We start from the raw sequence: 19,654 nt of genomic DNA, 5'->3' as shown, positions 1-19,654 counted from the left end.
AAAAAAAGAATTTTGGAAAAAATCGTTTTTGGACATTCTTTCCCAAACAAAATAACTTACAACATTGTCGATTTAGAATATATTTATAACCGTGTAGAACAACTCAGAACAAAAATTTCAAGACCATAGCAACAATATAAGGTCCACTTTACTCTTTAATGGAAAATATTATTTTTCTATTTTCTTGGGTAAAAAACTTGTTCCAGGCTTTCCGCTTTAGAACTATCGTTTTCTCGAGTAGAACAACCGGGAACAAAATTTATACGCCCCGATTCGAAACCTAAGGGTGACTTTACTCTTGTATCCTACTAGAAAAATTTGGTTTTTCGAGATTGTCTTGGATATAAAACTTGTTCCAGGCTTCCTGCTTTAGAACTATCGTTTTCTTGAGTAGAACAACCGGGAACAACATTTATACGTCCCAATTCGTAACCTTACAAGTTACAAGAGTAAAGTCACCCTTAGGTTTCGAATCGGGGCGTATAAATTTTGTTCCCGGTTGTTCTACTCGAGAAAACGATAGTTCTAAAGCGGAAAGCCTGGAACAAGTTTTTTACCCAAGAAAATAGAAAAATAATATTTTCCATTAAAGAGTAAAGTGGACCTTATATTGTTGCTATGGTCTTGAAATTTTTGTTCTGAGTTGTTCTACACGGTTATAAATATATTCTAAATCGACAATGTTGTAAGTTATTTTGTTTGGGAAAGAATGTCCAAAAACGATTTTTTCCAAAATTCTTTTTTTTCGATATCTCGTAAAGGTTTTGACCAATCAATCTAATACTTTGGAACAATGTTTAGAACAACTAGAACAACCTGGAACAACCTTTAAAAGTTTGATTTTCGAAAAATGGGGTGCCAGGTAAAAAAATTGTTTTTTTCAATTTTCCGCGAAAAGTTTTATTATATAAATTTGATCTTCTGGAACAATTTGGAACAAGTCTAGAACAACCTGGAACAACTTTTAGAATTTCAAAAGTTCAAAAATGGGGTGCTAACTTCACACAGGTGACGAACGATCGTTTCGATGTATCATTCACTTCGCTCGACCGCGATTAGCACGTCTCTCGATTCGCATACCGGCTTTGTGTTCCGAGAATTTTCGCGCCGCGGAGTCGCGTGAAGGTAACCGCGATCACGTGACCGAGCTTTTTGACGATCAGTTCGCAGCCATTGGACGACCGAGTCGCGCGATCGCTCCGCGTTTTCGCGCCTGTTTACGCGTTCCGGGCGAAATTCGCGTACGAAGGTGCGTCGACATTGTCGAATTTAGCGATGAATAATCGTTTCGGTGTATCATTCGTTTCGCCCGACCGCGATTAGCACATTTCTCGGGCCTCGTTTCGGCTTTGCGTTTCGCCCGAGAATTGTTCGCGTCGCGGAGCCGCGTGAAGTTAACCGCGATGTGACAGCGATGGTAGACAGTTTCGATGTATGATTGCTTCCCGCGTCCGCAATCAGTGCGTCTCTTCGTCTCGTAATCGATGTTCGTCGCTTCCGACGTTCCGAGAAGATCGCGTATAGGTAGAATCCGTTGGCAGGATCCTCCAATATGCGCGCCTCTCGGCGGTATTCCGCAGTTTGCTTGTCCAAGGAGTGTCGCGAGTGCCATTCAATATCAAGGAGCATCGAGAGGAGCAACGAGAAGGACTGCTGCACGGATTACTCGAGATAAGTGATCTGGCTCGTTCAGATTATTCGGCTAACGGTCGATGCTCGTGTCTATCGGTCGCTACTCGGAACCTTTCGAGGATGCGTCGCGCGCGTCAAGTTGTGCATCCGTTTTGCAGTTTCGTGCGTTTGTTTATGTATCTTATTCTCGGAACGGAGTCTATTACTCGCGAGTGCGATGGAATCGAAAGTGCATTGTATCCTGTGTGTCCTGTCTAGGAGTGATCGTAAAAGAATTATGAAGACTCGGGGAACCGGATCTCTATCGGATTAATTGAAGACGATGGTAGCTGCTGAACGTTCGAGTGACGGTAAGTAGTATTTTATCGAGTTTTTATCGAATATAGTGTATATGAGTATGTGTACGTGTTCAATAACGGACTTTCGATGTAATCATGAATGAGATACTTCCTGCTGCGAGATAAAATGATTTATCTTTTACGAAAGTATCAATGCATGAATAATCTATGTTACGAACGTCAGAAAAACAGTATTTTGCAAAATAGATCTAGAAATATGAATAGAGCAATGTTTAAGTTAATTTTGGATGGAACGGAAACAAAAATTCGATATGCGAGTAGAAAAAAATGTTGAATTAGAAATTCGATTCGGTAAGTTAAGATAATGAAATAAAAGATAACTTATTTAATATTATTTGTTAAGAATCTATTCTACAAATCGTAAAGCGATTTAACACGCGAGAGGCAACGGCGTGTGTCGAACATTATATATTTAAGGAAAATATATTCAGATTTCTCGTGTAGAGAGAAGTCCGCTTACTGCTTCCCGATGAAAAAACATCGCTTCTCGTCCGCCGAATTCGCATCCATTATCGGAAACCACGCTCGAACGTGTGAAAGCTCCGAAAGCTTATCAGAGAAAGGTATAAGGCGGGGTATAGGTAAACATGAAACTTACTGTGCGCTGTTAGCTTGATGATGACGGAATCCGTGCCGAAACTGTTCGTGATCGTGCAGTTGTAATCGCCGAAATACGTCGATATGGGATCCAGCAGGGTGACAGTGCTGACTACCCTCTCGCCCATGTATTCCTCTTGCACGTAGAACGGCGTATTGTTCGACGTGAAATTGAGCTCGCGACCGGCGAAGCTCCACACCACTGATTCCGCTTTTGGCACGGATATGGCGGTGCACTTAACCTGGGAGGCAAATCGGGGGAAAACGGTGGTGGAATAAAAAAATTGCGGTTAAGCGCGAGTCCCCCCCTCTCCCCTCTTCACTTCTGCGTTCCCCGTCTTTCATTGCCCCCGTCAGCCGAGGCCGACCGACCCGCATCTCTCTGTTCCCTCTAAAAGTGTTTCAAGCATCGGCAAAGAGAAAAATGCGGGAATGCTGTGCACCGTCGCGAACTGTGTGTCAGCGAGAAACGTATATATATATATATAGGATGTTGGCAAACGCGCGGACGAGCTCTTCGCGTGTTGGTTCATCTACGTCGAAACGCGGAGCCGGGAAAAAAAGGCCGGTGTCGAGGGCAGTAAGCATCCGACGCGTAAAGCATCCAGCGTACGTCTCTTCAAACGGCGGATTGAAATATAATTTTCAGTATGCGAGATCAGAGACCGGAGGAAGGATAGACGGTGCCGCGTATATCAATTGTAAGCGGCACTCTGTTACACGCACTCGGGTGTTCGCCGTTTAAAATAATTATACCCCGCGAATGCGTTTCATCTCCGCGGACACACCTTTCTCCCGCTTCTCCCGATGGAAGTGATGGAGCTTATCGGGAGGGGGAGGGACCACCCCCGCGGTCGGTGCCGGCAATCCCCTACACATCATCCATCCGCCTTGTAAATTCTCGAGAGCGTGTTTTTATATCGCGGATAAAGCTAAATTATCCAGAGTAAATTATACTGAGTGCTTCCTGATAACTGCCGCCCGCGGCTCAAAAGACCTTTCCGGTGGCGTTGGTTCCGTGCAATAATAATTCATGATACGTGCGCGGGTGCGCGGAGGGTGACGGCGGGTGAGGTGCGGAGCGGGGCGGGGTGACGGCAGCACTCAAGAAAATTACGCGCGCGGGTCGCGTCTCTTTACGCTCGATAGCGCGAGACCACCCTCCCTCGTTCCCCCCGCGCTATCGATAATATTTAACCGGCCGCGGGACAGTCGTCGACGAGCACCCCACATACGTACGTACCTTGACTACCCCTTCGTCGGGCACATACTGGATCCTTTGCGACACTATACTCGGCGGGCCGCGAATATAGATGTTGGCATAACCGGTCAATTCCGGAAAGCCGGGCACGCGGGCTTTGCAGTAGTAACGGCCGGCGGTGTCCGGGCTCACAAAGACGCTTATGTTCGGGCTGGTGGCGACCGTTCGCTCCGAATCCTCGTGGTACCACAAGATCTCTGGCGTAGGATTCCCGTCTACGTCGCACTGCAAGATTTCCGTGGCGCCGTAATGCGTTTCCACGGAGACCGGCGGGTGCCGAAACTGCGGGCCGTCTGAGAAAATTCAATTTTAACCCCCGGGTCAGTTTCCGCGAAATGAACCCGCGGAAAAATGTTACTGCCTCATATACCGTCGTCTAGTTTAGCGCGGCTTATTTCGGTCCGTGTGTATGTGTGCGGGCGAGCGGGCGAGCGTTTCCGCGCGCGCGCGCGACGCTCTATTTTATATCATTACGCGATTGCGCCTTTAATATACCGCTTGTAAGTGCTTTACGGGAAAACGAAATTTTCTTTTAGTGCGGCTTTGAACACCGCGCGTGCACGGAACGCGTAGCGCTCCGCTCTATCTCCGCGTGATTGTATGTTCCGTAATCCGCCGTGCGTGTATGCCGGATGAAGTGCTTTCGAGCGAGAAAGGAATTATTTTTGAATGTTGAGAAATTGAATTCTTAAATTTTCACGCGGATTACGAAGGCCACGCGAGATCGGGGAAATGGAATATTTAAGAAGCCGACTGAACGAAAAATTCATGCGACGATTCTGCATGACAGTTTTTTTTTGCGAAAATATTCATACTCGTCAATCTGATTAATCAATCTGTTTTGCTCTGAATAAACGCAGAGTAAATGCGATACTTACATCGTATGTCCAAGGTCTGGCTCTCCTCACTTTTACCGACGTCATTGGAAACTTCGCATTTTACAGTGGCGTCGTGCAAATCGCGAGTAGCGTTATGAATAATCATCTCCGTCGTGTAATCCCCGATCACCTTTTTCTTGTTGATGAACCACCTGAAAAAAAGGCAAAATGCACGTCACTCTCGAGGAGAAAAAGCGTAAAATAGAAAATTTCCTCTCCACGTAATACTTGCACCATTCGCGAGTGTAATAAGCTGGTGTCGTGGACCGAAAACCTGGCGGATTATCAGGCATTTTTCACGACTCGCGTATCGCGCGCGTTTCCTCCTTCTGCCATTCTGACTTGCTCGCGTTACTTTTTGCTATCTCTCCCTCCGGATCAATACGACTTTTTAATAGTCGCGTGATGCAGTCAGACACGATTATTTCTGGTAGCACAACGAACATGTTTCGAACGTCGATGCTGCTATATAAAGTGCTCAAATATGTATTTAAATTGATACCCTTGTGTGCTTGTGAAATGTGTGTCCTGCGATAAATTTAGATTTGCAACGAGAAAAATTCAATTCCATATTTTCTCTTTATAATTTTATCCTTGATTTTATTGTGTTGATATTATTGTATTGATTGAATCTCGAATTTCAAATTTCGCGAAATAAGTTGAAGTTAGATACGACTAAATTTGCGTTATTTATATTTTTTCAATTTATTTTCACTTTTCTTATTCGGCCACTTCTAACTAAACTATTATGAAAAATCGAAGAAGTAAATTGGTCAAAGACACGCTTGCAAAGTTGTTGCAGCGTTTCGAGGTGCTCTGTACACGTGCTTTATGGCATTTCCTTACCGCGAAGTGCTCTATCTTCCGCCCCAGCGGGGGCGTCCTCTCGAAAGATCCGAGCGATTTATCTCGAGCATCGTTTGGCCGCACAATCGACGAAAAGAGCCTCGGCGTCGTCGTTTCGAATGGTAATAAACGGGTGGAGGGCAGACTGCGCTTTTCACAGCGGCGAAACGGCCTTCGCGTACAATCAGCGGCGAGGAGAGAGAGAAGGAGAAAGACAGAAAGGGACCGGAATCGAACTGGGACGACGACTTACCGAGTTCGTGTGTCTCTAGGAGAGAGAAACCGTGCTGCATCGTTCCCCTTGCGTCCCCTCGCGTCGCGATCGATTTTATCGGAGCCGTCCGGCAGACAATTCAACTCGCAAAGATGCCAGCAAAAGCGCGGCGTAACGTACATTCTAGCGAGCACTGTGCCCATAACGACTTGATGAAGATCGAATCTCTCATCTCGAGTGTTTCTCGACAAAAATCAACTCTTCCGCGTACGCATCCACTACCAGCTGCTCGAGAAAGCTGCGATTAAAACTCGGAAAAGATATTTTGGATGTTTTACTTCCGATCAAAATGAGGAGAAAGTTATGTAAATGTAAGTTCCTGGAGATCGAATATTTTTGTACGTGTATGATAATTAGTGAAAGGTTCAACGTTTTAATGAAAAAAAGGAACGTCTCCATTCGTCTTTTTGTGATTTGCGTGCAGATTTCTCAAGATACTTCCAGTGAGGAAATTGTCATTGGCATGTAGAATTGTTATCCAAAACTAATTAGGCATTAATTTGTCTCACGTCTGGTAATTCATACTTTCTTGAAGATTATACAATCCTTCCTCGAGTTTCCTGAGAAACTGATACGATTCACAGTCAATGATTTTGTCTTTTGTTAATTCAACGCCGTGTGAAAGCAAACGAGAGTCACGTCTAGTCGATCTCGTCGCTGCCTCGGTTTTCACTTGCGTTCGAATCTCTTTTACGGTCCGTGGCGCGACGAGCAGCTGTAAAAGCTGCAAAAGCTGTAAAAGCTGTTAAAGCAACTGGCAACTAACGTTCGTTATTGTTCACAATGTGGTCCCGTCGCAGTTTTAATCGTTTCTCTGTCTATCCTATTACCTATCATGAATTGCCACAAGCCGGTCAAATTCTTCTCTTTTTTAAACCAAATTTTGCCAAAAAAAGATCGCCGCGATCAAAAAATAAAATTGATTCCGAGTATTTATAAATTGCAGTAATGTTCGCGAGACAGTGGAATATGTACTTTCTCGAGAAACATTTTCGGCGAACCGATTTAATCCAGGCAACGATCCGATAATCTCGTTAATTAATACAGCGCCTCATCGGGCGAGCGATCCTTTTTTCCCAACGGGGATGTTGCGTAACGAATAATTTAAAAGCAATCAAAGCGGGCCTGCTAGGTGAAACCCGCAAACGTGCCTCACGTTAACACATGCGCGCGCAACGCCGTCCTGAATTTGACATTGTCCTCTTTGTAGAGGCGGATATCGATCATCCGCCTTCTCTTTGTCGCTCGCAACCAATGTACGAACAACGCGACTCACGTTTTGCTTACGCGCCCTTATACGTTTACCGCGTCGACGGCGTCGTTCACCTACAGCGACACGATATCGAGGGGAAACTATCGATATTTTCGAAACTTTAAGTAAGTAGCTTAAGCCTCGAGGAGAATGTATTACCCGAAGGCGGACAAGTTGACGTGAGCCGGATCGCGCGTACCGAACGTTATGCAGTACTATCTCATTACGTGTTCAAAAACGAAAGACTTCCGGATTGGCGATCGCAGCGTCCAAAAAAACATTGAAAAAATCCTTCCGAGAGTCGGGAACTGAAAGAAATCGATATTGTACTCGGCGAATAATTGCCGAGTAACTTTCGAAATCTGATTCCAACTCTGTTGAGCTTATCAGGCAGAGCGGGGCCGACCTAATTCGGAGTGCAGCTCAGACTACCATAAGCCGTGAGATTTACTAAATTTTCCATGAATAATAATTAGTCTTCTAATTTTGCTAACTTTTTTCGTACTCATTCACGTCAAAAGATATTATTTACGGTTTCCGATGGTTCGTGCTGCTTAAACGATTCATCCAAGACATTATTTTTGTTGAGATCGAATAAGGAGTCACTATTTCTTTCGATGCTTGCGAAAAATGTCGATATTCCTTCCGTGTTTGCACTTACCTGTATTCCACGTCGGGTGGATTGGCCTCGGCGCAACATTTGAACCTAAGCTCGGAGCCTTCGACGATGCGATCGATCTTCGACAGGGACACCTTCGGTGCGTAGCGCACCTGAAAACAAAACAGTCGTAAATCGATGTTCCTGGCACGCAGATATCGAATACGGTCCGTCTGATATTATTGTGCTCTCATCCCGGGTGTGCTACGTGCGTAGTCCGGAATAATAATGGTGCATACCATTACCACGCGTTTGAAATTTTCGAAGCGTTCGTTATATATTTCACAGGGGAATAGGAGAGAGAAAGAGAGAGAGAGATATTCCGTAATATATTGTTGAAACCCGATATAATACTTTTTCGCAGTTAAACGATAGTTTAGTCGTTTACTTTTGCGTATTCGTCTGATATCTTTTTAAAAGCGCTTATTTATCATAGAGTATCGTTTGAAACTCCCTTAGATCCGTTTTTGCGTGATTTTGCGGATAATGCGGTGCTTGTACCGCGACATACTCTGTGTTCGTCGTACTTTCTCATCTGCGAAGCTTTTGAAGCCGCAGATTGGATTTCAAATTAGAATTAATTTTCAGAAAATAACAAAAAAGTTATTTATTAAATAAATTTTGAGATTAATTTAAGAGAAATTTAATTTTATTTTAATCTAAATTAAAATTGGTTTAATTCACTTAGATGCAAGTTTAATTTAAAGGCTTATATGTGAAGACTTTTTACTCTTATTATTAAAAGAGTCAATATATTGTGTCTCGGAAAGTTAATATTGAGATATTACGTCGCAAGATGGTATTTGATTAAATTTGCTTCAGGCAAATATTGATCGAACATTAAACAATCCCTTAAAGGGCGAATGCATTTTAATGAGACATACGCGCGTCGGCAAAAGCTGCCCCTTAACTACCAAAAGAACCTATCATTAAAACGTATCGTGGCGATAGCAAGAGCAAGAGTCGGTGCGTGGCATCGAAAATTAAGTCGCTAATATCGACGCGTGCGCGAGTAATGAAAGAACGGGCTACGTTAAGAAAATACGAGTTTGTGTTCGCGCTCGAACTGGCCTGCGTAAGAATTGCTTTCAATTAGGACGACAATAATACCAAACTTATATTAGCAGTCGTGAAAAGCGCAAGCAATATATCCAGCGCGGCGTAAAAGAGTTAAGTAATAACTCGTAGGGATTTTCTGCAAGCCGACGTGGCACGGCACGTTCATAATATCACGCCGTCCTCGTCGTTTCCCTTCGTCGTCGTCGTCGCAAATTCGAACGTTCTGCCGGATAAAAATCTCCGTGGGTTCGCTTCGTTGCCCTTTTCATGAAACTATTTGTTCCCTTTGCCACTTCGGATAATGGAGTCTACATCTCGGAAGAAAAGAGAGCGGAAGTAGCGCCGGGCGAGCGCGCCAAAGTACTCGCGCAGCACAGAAAGTTGCGCCAGCGGATGGCGATTACCGCGCGCTAACCGCTTCTCAAGACACGACGTTAATTATTATACGTCGCCTCGTTACCCTCGTTACCCTTCCCTCGCCTCCTCACAGTCTTCCTCCCCCGTCTTCCCCGGCCTCGCTTTCGCGCGACTCGCGTTAATTTCTTTCTCCGGTCAGCGAGTAAAAAGAGCGCGCACTCGCACGCGCAAGAGGCAGTGATTTTATTTCCCTTTAAGCGAGATTTCTATCTTCTCCTGCGTTTCATCTGCTTTTATTTTCCTCCGATTCCACACTGTTCGCTGCTCCGGCCTCGGCAAATCGTCTCTCGGCAGATTATTCCGCATATTTCTGAATGATGCGTAACTGGCTGACGTTCTCTCAAGGAGCTTCACCGAAACGCGCTTAAATCATGATCGGTATTTAATTAGCCTGAGTCTTGATACATACCTCGACGCGAAGTTTGGCGTTCTGCGGCGTGCGATCCGCCGCGTTTTGACTTTGGCACGTGAACGTCGTGTTGTCATGGTCCTTCCGCGGCATCACCCTCAAGATGGACTTTACCGTGTACAGCGGCCCGTTATCGAACAGCTCCTTCGTGGTCTTGATGCCACGGTGTAGCACGTTGCCCAGTCCATCGATCCACGTGATCTGCAAGAAACGTTACAGTTAAAAATAGCGTCGCTCAAGAAAACACCCGCGCAAGGGAATTGACCCGTGACCGGAATGCTTATGGTTTTATTACCATAATGGCGCCCGCGGGTCCTAAAAACCCCGAGGCCTTTTTCTAAAAAGCCTACGACCTGTTTAAGAGAGCGCTTCGACGAACGTAATTTTGCTTTGCACTTTTCGTCGCACTCGTGCGCGCGCTACGAGCTACGAGTAATCACTCAGTTCACGATGAATATTGCGAAAGTCTGTTCCGTTGGAGCAATAATCCATCGGAGCCCCGCCAAATTTAGAATATAGGTTTCGAGAGAACTGCTCAACTGAAAATTTCAACGTTTGTTTCCTCGTCGCGTAATTACGTCCGATTTAAATCAGCCTGGATTTCGTTTCAGGACAAAAATCGATAGTTTCGGTGCGGCGCACGATCCGCACGATCAATTAATAATGAAGTTGCGAACGAGTTTCCGTGCATAATGCCGTAACACGATTGTTCTATTGGGCCTGTTCAAACACAATCGCGCCTGAGCGCACGCACGTGCGTGCGTGCGTGTCGCGGAAATCAAGCTTATCGGCTCTAATTAGACACCTCGTGCGAGAGTTCCTGCTGTTTGTTATCGATATGAGATCTCCGGGCTGCAAGTGCCGCAGCGTCCTTCCGCGTTCATCGTGTTAGGGATCACTGCGAAGTAATCGCATCTCCACACACACACACACACACACACACACACACACACACATGCAGACTGCGCCGTCGTGCTGATTAGAATTTACGATATTGTGCCGTATCACGATTTATTCACTCTTCGCGCGACTTGCACGGTGTATTAACAATCTGCCAGTTTTATCTGCGAGCGCAGCAGCTTATCTCTCTGAAGTATACTTTGTTTTTCGATGGATTCTGTGATTACTCTGATCACTTTGTTTCCTCGACTAACCGGTAGTCTGCGTTTTCTTTTCATCTTCATATTTGTCAATGACAATCGCGACAGTACCTCGTGCTGTTTCGCGCCATTTATCCATGGCACGTCAGTAGACGCTTAAAAAATAAAAGCACAAATACTAACAGCATTATCCGATCAGAATATCTGATTTCTGAAACTCAGAAAGTGATCAATGAATCATGCAATTCACGTTTAATGCCATTCTGGAATAGCATTCTGGCATTGTACAATGAATCAAACACTTTCGAATACCGTTAACAATGCAGCGGCAAAAATCCGATAACAGCAGTTGCCTCTGCACCGCGTAACTATGTCCAAGAGTGCGCGATACTATTGCTAGTGCCGATACGCACGGCGGCGTAATGGTAAAATTACGGCATATCGAGCCCGGAGTATAGGGTGTAGCACCGCGCATTTCCATAAACGCGAAGATACCTCGGAGCGTAATGGAAATATCGGAATCCGCAGCGATTTGCGCGAACGATGCGGTCTATTCCTTGCGCAATCGGTGCGTCGAGTGTGTAATACTTTTTTTTCCACGATATCTTTTCCCGCGGCGAGTTCGTTTAGAGGCGCTTTTCTAACTACGGCCTCCGCAGGAAATCGATCTCGTCCGCTCTAATTAGGAGTTCTGCGGTCCCACAGTGCGGTACCATTTACCATTGTGTCACGAGTGCGAATCAAATTACCGCGCAAAGTGCATCCGCCCAAAACAGGACGCGGCAACGAAACACGCGCTTTTGGTTTCTTGGTTTTGATTACCTTTTTCTTTATGATTTCCCTGTAATACGTAGGAGAGTTTCATAAAGCCCCTGATACAACGAGTCTCCAGTCGTGGTTAACGCTGCAACTCGTAATAAAAAAGGAAACATACGGAAAGTTTGGGATGAAAACCGATTTAAAGTGCCGCGTAAAGGACGACGGAATTAACGGCCGACACAATGCACACAGGCCGCGCAAGAAATATCACTTAATCGCGAAATCATTACCGCGGAACGCTTCTCTGTATCACGCGGTTTTTATTTCACACAAAAAAAGAGGAACTCTTTATTTGAAATTTCGATAGACAAGATTTCCCTGGGAACTAATCTGCGTCGGACACTCATTCGACTTTGCCGGCCGTTTATTCATTTTGCACGTTTTTACGGTATTAAAACGTGCATTTTGCATTTAGCGCGGGATTGGATGGCCTTTGCATCAAAGATTTCGAGGTGTGCGCGTCCAGCTTTATTACGGGGGCATATTGAGAATCGTATCAGGATATCCCCGTAGTGGTTTTCTCCGGTAAGATGAATAGATTCACAACTAATAATTTCCCGTGGGCATCCAGACGCCCCCGGCCGGGCAACCCCGCCAACGCTCGCGCGATGGACAATAGCTCCGAAAGTGGAGTTACGCGATGTAGAATAAGCGATGTGGCGAGGCAGAGAGAAAGCGCCTAACGGTGGCAAGAGGGTGGGGAAGAGAGGCAGAGATGCTGAAGAAAGACGGGACGGCAAGGGATGGGAATTGCGCGAGTAAATGCCCTATCCCGTTGTTGGAGCTGTTTAATTACTAGTTATCAGTTGAAAGGCAAACGGAGAGACGCGCGAGAAAGGGCGCGCGCGCGCGAGAGCGAGTTGGGGAAAGAAGAAGAGAGAGACGAAATCGGATTATGGCGAGAGCTGCGAGCATTCGACTGTGGTGACTCTGAATTTCTAGCGGAATTACCCTTCTCTCTCTCTTTCCGTTCGCTGTGCTCTTTCCATTGCGCTCTCTCTTTCTCTCTCTCTCTTCCTCCCTCCCACGATTCGCCTAATGAAGGCCGATAAGGCAGCGATAGATTCAGCAATATCGGCGACTTAGACAGAGCGCCGCTCGAACGAGCGTCTCTCCAACGGGAGAGCGGAAATAGCTTGTACATTAAGTCGTAAAATCGAGAGATCCGCATTTATTAAATGTTTCCTTCGATTTCATCCGCCAGTGGAATCCCCGAGCTTTTTTCAAGTCGAATTAATCGGGGTAATTACGATTGAATTGTTGTTGCTCGCAAAGCGCGGGTTAATAGCGCCGGTAGGTATACACGTTTCCCATAAAGTCTGTCGCATGCTTGTCGTACGTTGCGGTTTAAATAGGGTAAGACCAATAATACACGGTAATATAAAGGCAATATTAAAATCCTGTCTCGAGGAAACTTGCGGTATCTCGCAGGGAGAATTTCCGCGGCAATACGATAGAAAGTTCAGAACTTTGGAGTTGTCGAGAAGACCAGGGAGGCCGAGAAGGAGGTCGAGATGCCATCGGAGTGAAAGTATACGAGACACAATGATTTGAACAATTGTGTGAGAATCGCGACAAGACGTCACGTGTTGGGTACTGTTATTAGACGCTACTTAATATTAATTTCGTAACTATACCCGACGAAAACGACTCCGTAGTTACCCTGACAATTATTTCGGAAAATTCTCCTGTTTTATTCATCTTCGTAAACTTTTTGATGTGCGAGGTGCAGCAAGAAGAATAACAAATAAGGAGCAAGCGAATTTGAAATAGACAATCGAAAATTTAATTAAGCTTTCTACTATCATTTTTTCTCTAAATGCAAAAGAATATGATACACTTGTATCATTGTTTTAACTTCTTTAAAATGATTTAATATTATATATTACATAATTCTTTTAGCTCACATATATTTCAATTCTTATTGAAATTATATTAACTTTACTACATTAACTCAATTTCATTTCACACAAAAATTGAATTAGGCTAATAAAATTGGAAGACAAAATTAAATATATTAAACAGTTATAAATATAAGTAAATAACCATTTGTTTTCTCTGCCCCAAACATGATAACCGCTTTAGAAAACTGAACTTCTGTTGTGTGTGCAAATCTCCATAGCGTTCATTTCCCTCGTCGCGAGCATTATAAAAAATTTCCAATGGCAAATATAACGAGAACGAATAAAAAATCAAACGTAAATGTGCTTTGCGCCGTTTGGGTGTAACCAGATCCGCTCGTCACTCGCCTACGGCAGCTCATAAACCGATAGTAGATTTCCACCATCCGAACGCGTCGCCAAAAAATTTCGCATTTTCACGATAGACATTTATTTATTGTTAAAAATTTCTGCTTTTACGAAAAATTTCTATTAAAATAATCTACACATCTAAATGCATAAAAAAAGTCGAGATCTATTGTACATTTCCGACACTGATTTCCATTTATTGGGTTGGCCAAAAAGTAATTGCGTTTTTTTCCAATAGATGGACATACATGTCTTTAAATGTAACTAACTTCATTCTAAACCGCAAATTCATTATGTAGGTTAACAACTCACAGTTCAAGCTTGCTTTAGAAAAAGAAAGTACACGATTTCGTTAACAATTGTTTGTTTGCCGTCGATTTCAAAATGGAAAATCAAAAAGAACATTTTCGTCATATTTTGTTTTATTACTTCCGAAAAGGGAAAAACGCTGTGCAAGCTCATAAAAAGTTATGTCATGTATAAGGCGAAGATGCTTTAAAACTGCGGCAGTGTCAAAATTGGTTTACTAAATTTCGATCTGGAGATTTTAATGTGAAAGATGCACCACGCTCAGGAAGGCCAATCGAAATTGATGATAACAAAATAAAGGCACTGATCGATTCCAATCGGCGTTTAACGACACGAGAGATTACTGAGAATCTTAACATATCGAAATCGAGTGTTGAAAACCATTTAAAACGACTTGGATACATTAGTAAGCTCGATATTTGGGTACCACATGAGCTCAAAGAAATTCATCTCACTAAGCGTATTGACATCTGCGATTCTCTTTTAAAACGTGAGGAAAATGATCCATTTTTGAAACGTATGATAACAGGCGACGAAAAATGGATCGTCTACAATAACGTCAAACGAAAAAGATCGTGGAGCAAGCGTGATGAACCTGCTCAAAGCACTTCAAAAGCAGATATTCACCAAAGAAAGATTATGCTGTCAGTCTAGTGGGACTTTAAAGGTATTGTGTATTTTGAGCTGCTTGCAAGGAATCAAACCATTAATTCAGACGTATACTGTCGTCAACTGGATAAATTAAATGATGCCATCAAACAGAAACGTCGAGAATTGGTGAATCGCAAAGGTGTTGTGTTTCACCATGATAACGCTAGACCTCGTACAAGTTTGGTCACTCGTCAAAAATTGTTGCAGCTTGGATGGGATGTGTTACTACATCCACCATATTCGCCAGACCTGGCACCATCAAATTACCATTTGTTTCGTTCTTTGCAAAACGCCTTGAATGGTAAAACCTTTACTGCTGATGAGGATATCAAATCGTTCTTGGAATTGTTTTTTGCTGAAAGAGATAAGAACTTTTTTGAGCGCGGAATCATGAAGTTGCCTGAAAAATGGCAAAAGATAATCAAACAAAATGGACAATATATTGTTTAATAAAGTTTTTGTTTCCCATGAAAAATTCGCCTTTTATTTATATAAAAAAAAAACGCAATTACTTTTTGGCCAACCCAATATTATGTTATGATGCTTTATATATTTATATGGTTTAGTTTATGATAATGTTGTATGATATGCTATGTGGTATACTTGGAAAAAGCGGTTTAACGATGAAACCGCACGAACTTCACGCACGATATCGCGTGATTAGCACTCCACTCTTTTTCTCTTGCAGTAGTGCTTTCACTGATCCAACAATGCATCGGAATTTTGCCAGTAGCTTTTATTCCATTTTTCTGCCTCACCAACGCATAACGTCGAGTCACGTCAATGATCGATTATGAAGGTAGCCTGTTGTTTCATTGAACAGAAGACACACTAATAATATAAAATTCGAAAACTCATAAAAAATCTTAACAGAAAATCTTGACAAATAAACTTACATTGATTTCGAAGAAACTAATCGAATAGTGCACGAACGAAAAGTGCAATTACAATAGATATGTATTTAGATATGAACGATTGCGTAGAGTGTTGCATTAAATATTAAAGTTTTGGATATTGATGTTTGTTAATGATTAATTTATTCCAAAAGTGATTATGCATTTGTCGGATCATTATTTTGTAAAAGGTCCAAATCTTAATTTCCTTTTGGTAACACATGGCGTTTCATCGTTAATTTATTTTAATATAGGCGACTATTGGAATATTTTACGAAATTTTTCGCAAAACAAATGATCCGGTAGTTTAATAAAAATCTTGTGTACAAAGACTAACTGTCAAAACGAGTGAAATGTAGATATTACACACAGCCTGTTTTAGTAATAATAATATTTGTAACGTCGGAGAATATCGATTTTATTAATGAATACGCGAATGTGGCTTCATGATAATGAATAATGTAAAAATTAAGCTCACATGAAATATGATATTTTTTGCGGATTCTCGCGATTATAAGTTGACATTTTGTGCTGTGAATCAAATTTTCAAGAAGGATGCAATTTATAGCCGATGTGCATAATACGCATTCAATGTAACAAAGAATTTATTAAATTACCGCTTTAACTTATTCATCCCGACTTTATTACGTTGTATTAACTTCATACAAAAGTTGTATAACTTTTGTATGATTAAGTGGATCTATATTCTATCGGATTTTGCTGGAGCGTTTCAGCTATTCCATCATTTAATGTATTCTTTTTTTACGTTGCAAAAGTACATTCAAAATGAATATTTTTTTCACGTTTAAATATTCCATGATTATTACGCGCGCATCGATTTCCAGATCGTACTATTAATCATGGATTTGCATAATTTTAATTAAAAAGCACGCGTTTGCGAGGGATCGCGAAACAAATTTCATTAAATTCTTCGCCAATCGCTGATTAACGAGCACTAGATGCTCCTGCTAGTTTGGATTTATGCAAGCGACAGAGAGTAACCCGTCTGGATTCCTGTTTATCGGAGGATAAAAAATCACGTCGGACAGGTTGCCGTCCTTGGGATATTTTCACACTTACACAAAAAGCGCTAGACGTATGTACATTTTTCAGCTCGTAATGAATCGCTCGATCGCGATAACAAATTATCTCGCTCGCTCGTTCGTCACGTCTAATGTAACGAAAGAATACGATTAAAAGATGCTTTCTTGAATCTGCGAAACAAGTTTGTACTCTGTTAAGTGTGAAAATCTCTCTCATTCTCTGCGAATAGCTGACAAACACTCCTCAAAGAGTTGTCTGGAATGTGTGCGCATACGATTGCACTTCATTCTCTTGCTTATTGGTTCCAGGACGGTTTCGTTAAGCAAATTGGTCGACTCGAAATTGATCAAAGACACCGCACATAAAAGATTTGGTCTATTCGGTTCGGTAAATCGGTTTCAGACACTCTGTATGTATTATCTTGCGAAAAACATTTTAGTAGACGTAGTAATGGAAAGTTATGCAGTCGTGATAACTTCCGATGTTGTTAGGACTTGCATAGCCAAAACTTCTGTCGCGTAATGAATGAAAATAAAGTACATCGTATGAAATTCGTAGGCGGTGCATTAGCGTAATGGAAAATCCTTATCTGCACAGAGAGTAGTCATTAAGTTTAAGCTCTTTCATGTACGGATAAACTTCCTTTTGTCACGAATATTATGGAAACACGTCTTGGAAGCTCATGAAGCTAATGCGAACTTTTTCCTGGCGTTACGTTTGCATTTGTGAAGCATTTACTTTAGACAGGGTGTAATACATCAATTCAATTGATTCAACATTTTCTCTTTAATAACGTTTTATCTCAGAATAATTGTCACGGCATGCCATGTATTGCATGTTTGATGCTTATTACATCAAAACAGATTTTCTTTCTTAGAAAAAATGCACGTTTTATTATTGCACGAGTTTCGATACAAAAGCAATATAATTCCTAACGAAATAAAGTATTATATAATTAAATATTGCGTAACGTTTGCACATGATTCAATACACGTTATGCCGCGTTCTCCCTTTTGAAGTCCCTGATTCGTTAATTTCCTCGGGCCGTCGTATTTTACTACATTTATAAGTTCGGGTGGTGAGAAATTGCAAAAGCAATCAGTACTGACTGACGGGCCAGATATATAGAGGAGATACATAGGTAACCCCCACATAAATCTCAGACCCGGTGGCCACTGAGCGTGATTCGAAGTTGTTTTTGTTGCGCGGAACCACGCGTTCTGCTGAGTGGACTTGGTAGCAAGAAATGCGGCCTGTGGCTTCGGCCGCGGTCAGGTTTTCAGGGCAGATCCGATGGTATTTACTAAGTGTGTCACCGGAGGCCTCGCTTCTAGTTCGTCGGCTGATCAGGAATAATAACGTAGATCGGGCTGTACGTTTTCACGTTCCAATCCCAGCGCGATTATCGCGACAAAAGCCCCCCCGGGGGCCTAAGCTCGGCATTGTACGACGAGCAATATTGTCCGGCCACTCAGCGATGCCTGTTTATCTTCACGCGACAAAACAGTGCCCGATCACGCCTCGCTAACTTGAGACACGATCTGGGAAAATTAACCGTAAGAGACAGCTTGTATCTTGTAGCATCCGTAGTAATTTGGCACGAACATGGGAATTTGATACATGGGCACGTCCATGCTCTTTTATGGCAGATCCATGACTATAACTCAACTAGTCGCATTAACCGCGCCAGGCTGCGTGTGGCGAAAAGTATTTCTACACACGTCGCACACGCCATCAAATTGATTACCAGAGATATAAATTGTAGGCTAATAAATTGTAAACGTCTTTAACGCGTGAAATGGCGAAAAGGAATCCGTCTCGATGTAAAATCGATCGGGCATAATCTTCGAGAAAGCGAATACTGCCTATCGCTAAGAGATTATTCGCAAAGTTTCCGCATGCGATCGCTGGGGGTTGCTTTCACGGCGATTAATCCGGGCTAATCTCGGGGTAATCCTATCGATATACACGTTGACAAAGATGGCAGAAGATGCGGAAAGATGGAAGGGTTCTCACCTCTGCAGGCGGTTTCCCGGCGACGCTTATGCATTCGATCACCAGCTCGCGATCCTCGGTGGTTACGAGGAAGTCGCCCTGCAGAATCTTCGGCTTCTGCGGCGGCACTAGCACGCTCAGCCTGGCGAATCTCGATCGTAAAGCCGGCTGTCCGTCGTTTGTCGGCGAAGCCTGACATTGATACGTGCCGTCGTCCTCGAGCTCCACCGGATATATGTGCAGCGAAAAATCACCTGTAAGCAGTAAAAACAAGAGACATGCTCGATAAATATCGAATCATGGTGCATTTTGCATGTTCGGTATTTTATTTTTTCGTAGCATTTCGTGATTAGAATTAAAAAACTAGTTTTTTAAATTACGACTAACGTCAAGATGTTACTGTAATTAATCATGATGTCTGAATGTCAACGGTAATGGTGAAAATTGGAAAATCACCGGTGCGGTGACCTCCCGGGATATTTTTGCCCGGGGAACACTCAATTGTCTATAGAGTCTGCCAGTGAAACACAATGCGTTAGAGAAGCGGAGAAATAATATCTGCATTATATACAGTCACTGTGAATTGGAAACAATGGGGGAGATCGAAAAAACGGTATCAACTGCAGCGGGATGTGTCAGTCGCTTACGGCGTCGCGTCTGAACACAGATATGGAATTTATCACGCGGCGCGGTTTTATTTTTAAGCTCGTCGCGTATTCACGTAAACTGCCAGGAGCCAGCCAGCTTGATAACTACCATCGACGAATTAGAGCGGGCTCATTCTACTGTCAGGAAGAGTCTCTCCCTCTCTCTCTCCCCCTTCTCTCGCCTCGTATCTTGCTTTCTTTTCCCTTGCCGGTGGTTTTCGACCACCATCATCGCTATCGCCATCACCGCCGCCAATCCCTTCGTCAAATTGCAAAAATTCGCGCATTGTCTGTCGAGCGAAAGT

The 19,654-nt window shown here is 43.1% G+C and overlaps 1 protein-coding gene across 1 annotated transcript in view; it reads right to left on the bottom strand.

The window, feature by feature from the left end:
* Nucleotides 1-18,857, bottom strand: part of LOC105283839 (irregular chiasm C-roughest protein) — a 37,858-nt gene extending 19,001 nt beyond the window's left edge. The window contains 6 exon segments of the mRNA XM_026968983.1: nt 2,590-2,830; nt 3,832-4,142; nt 4,728-4,879; nt 7,761-7,870; nt 9,643-9,843; nt 18,724-18,857. Of these exon segments, the coding sequence (XP_026824784.1) occupies nt 2,590-2,830; nt 3,832-4,142; nt 4,728-4,879; nt 7,761-7,870; nt 9,643-9,735 (907 nt within the window). The 5' untranslated portion in view covers nt 9,736-9,843; nt 18,724-18,857.
* Between the last annotated feature and the right edge of the window lie 797 nt (nt 18,858-19,654).

This window comes from Ooceraea biroi, chromosome 4, assembly GCF_003672135.1.
Source record: "Ooceraea biroi isolate clonal line C1 chromosome 4, Obir_v5.4, whole genome shotgun sequence".
Lineage (NCBI taxonomy): Eukaryota > Metazoa > Arthropoda > Insecta > Hymenoptera > Formicidae > Ooceraea > Ooceraea biroi.
The sequence above is the reverse complement of the archived record's forward strand: the minus strand, read 5'-3'. Positions and strand labels throughout refer to the sequence as shown.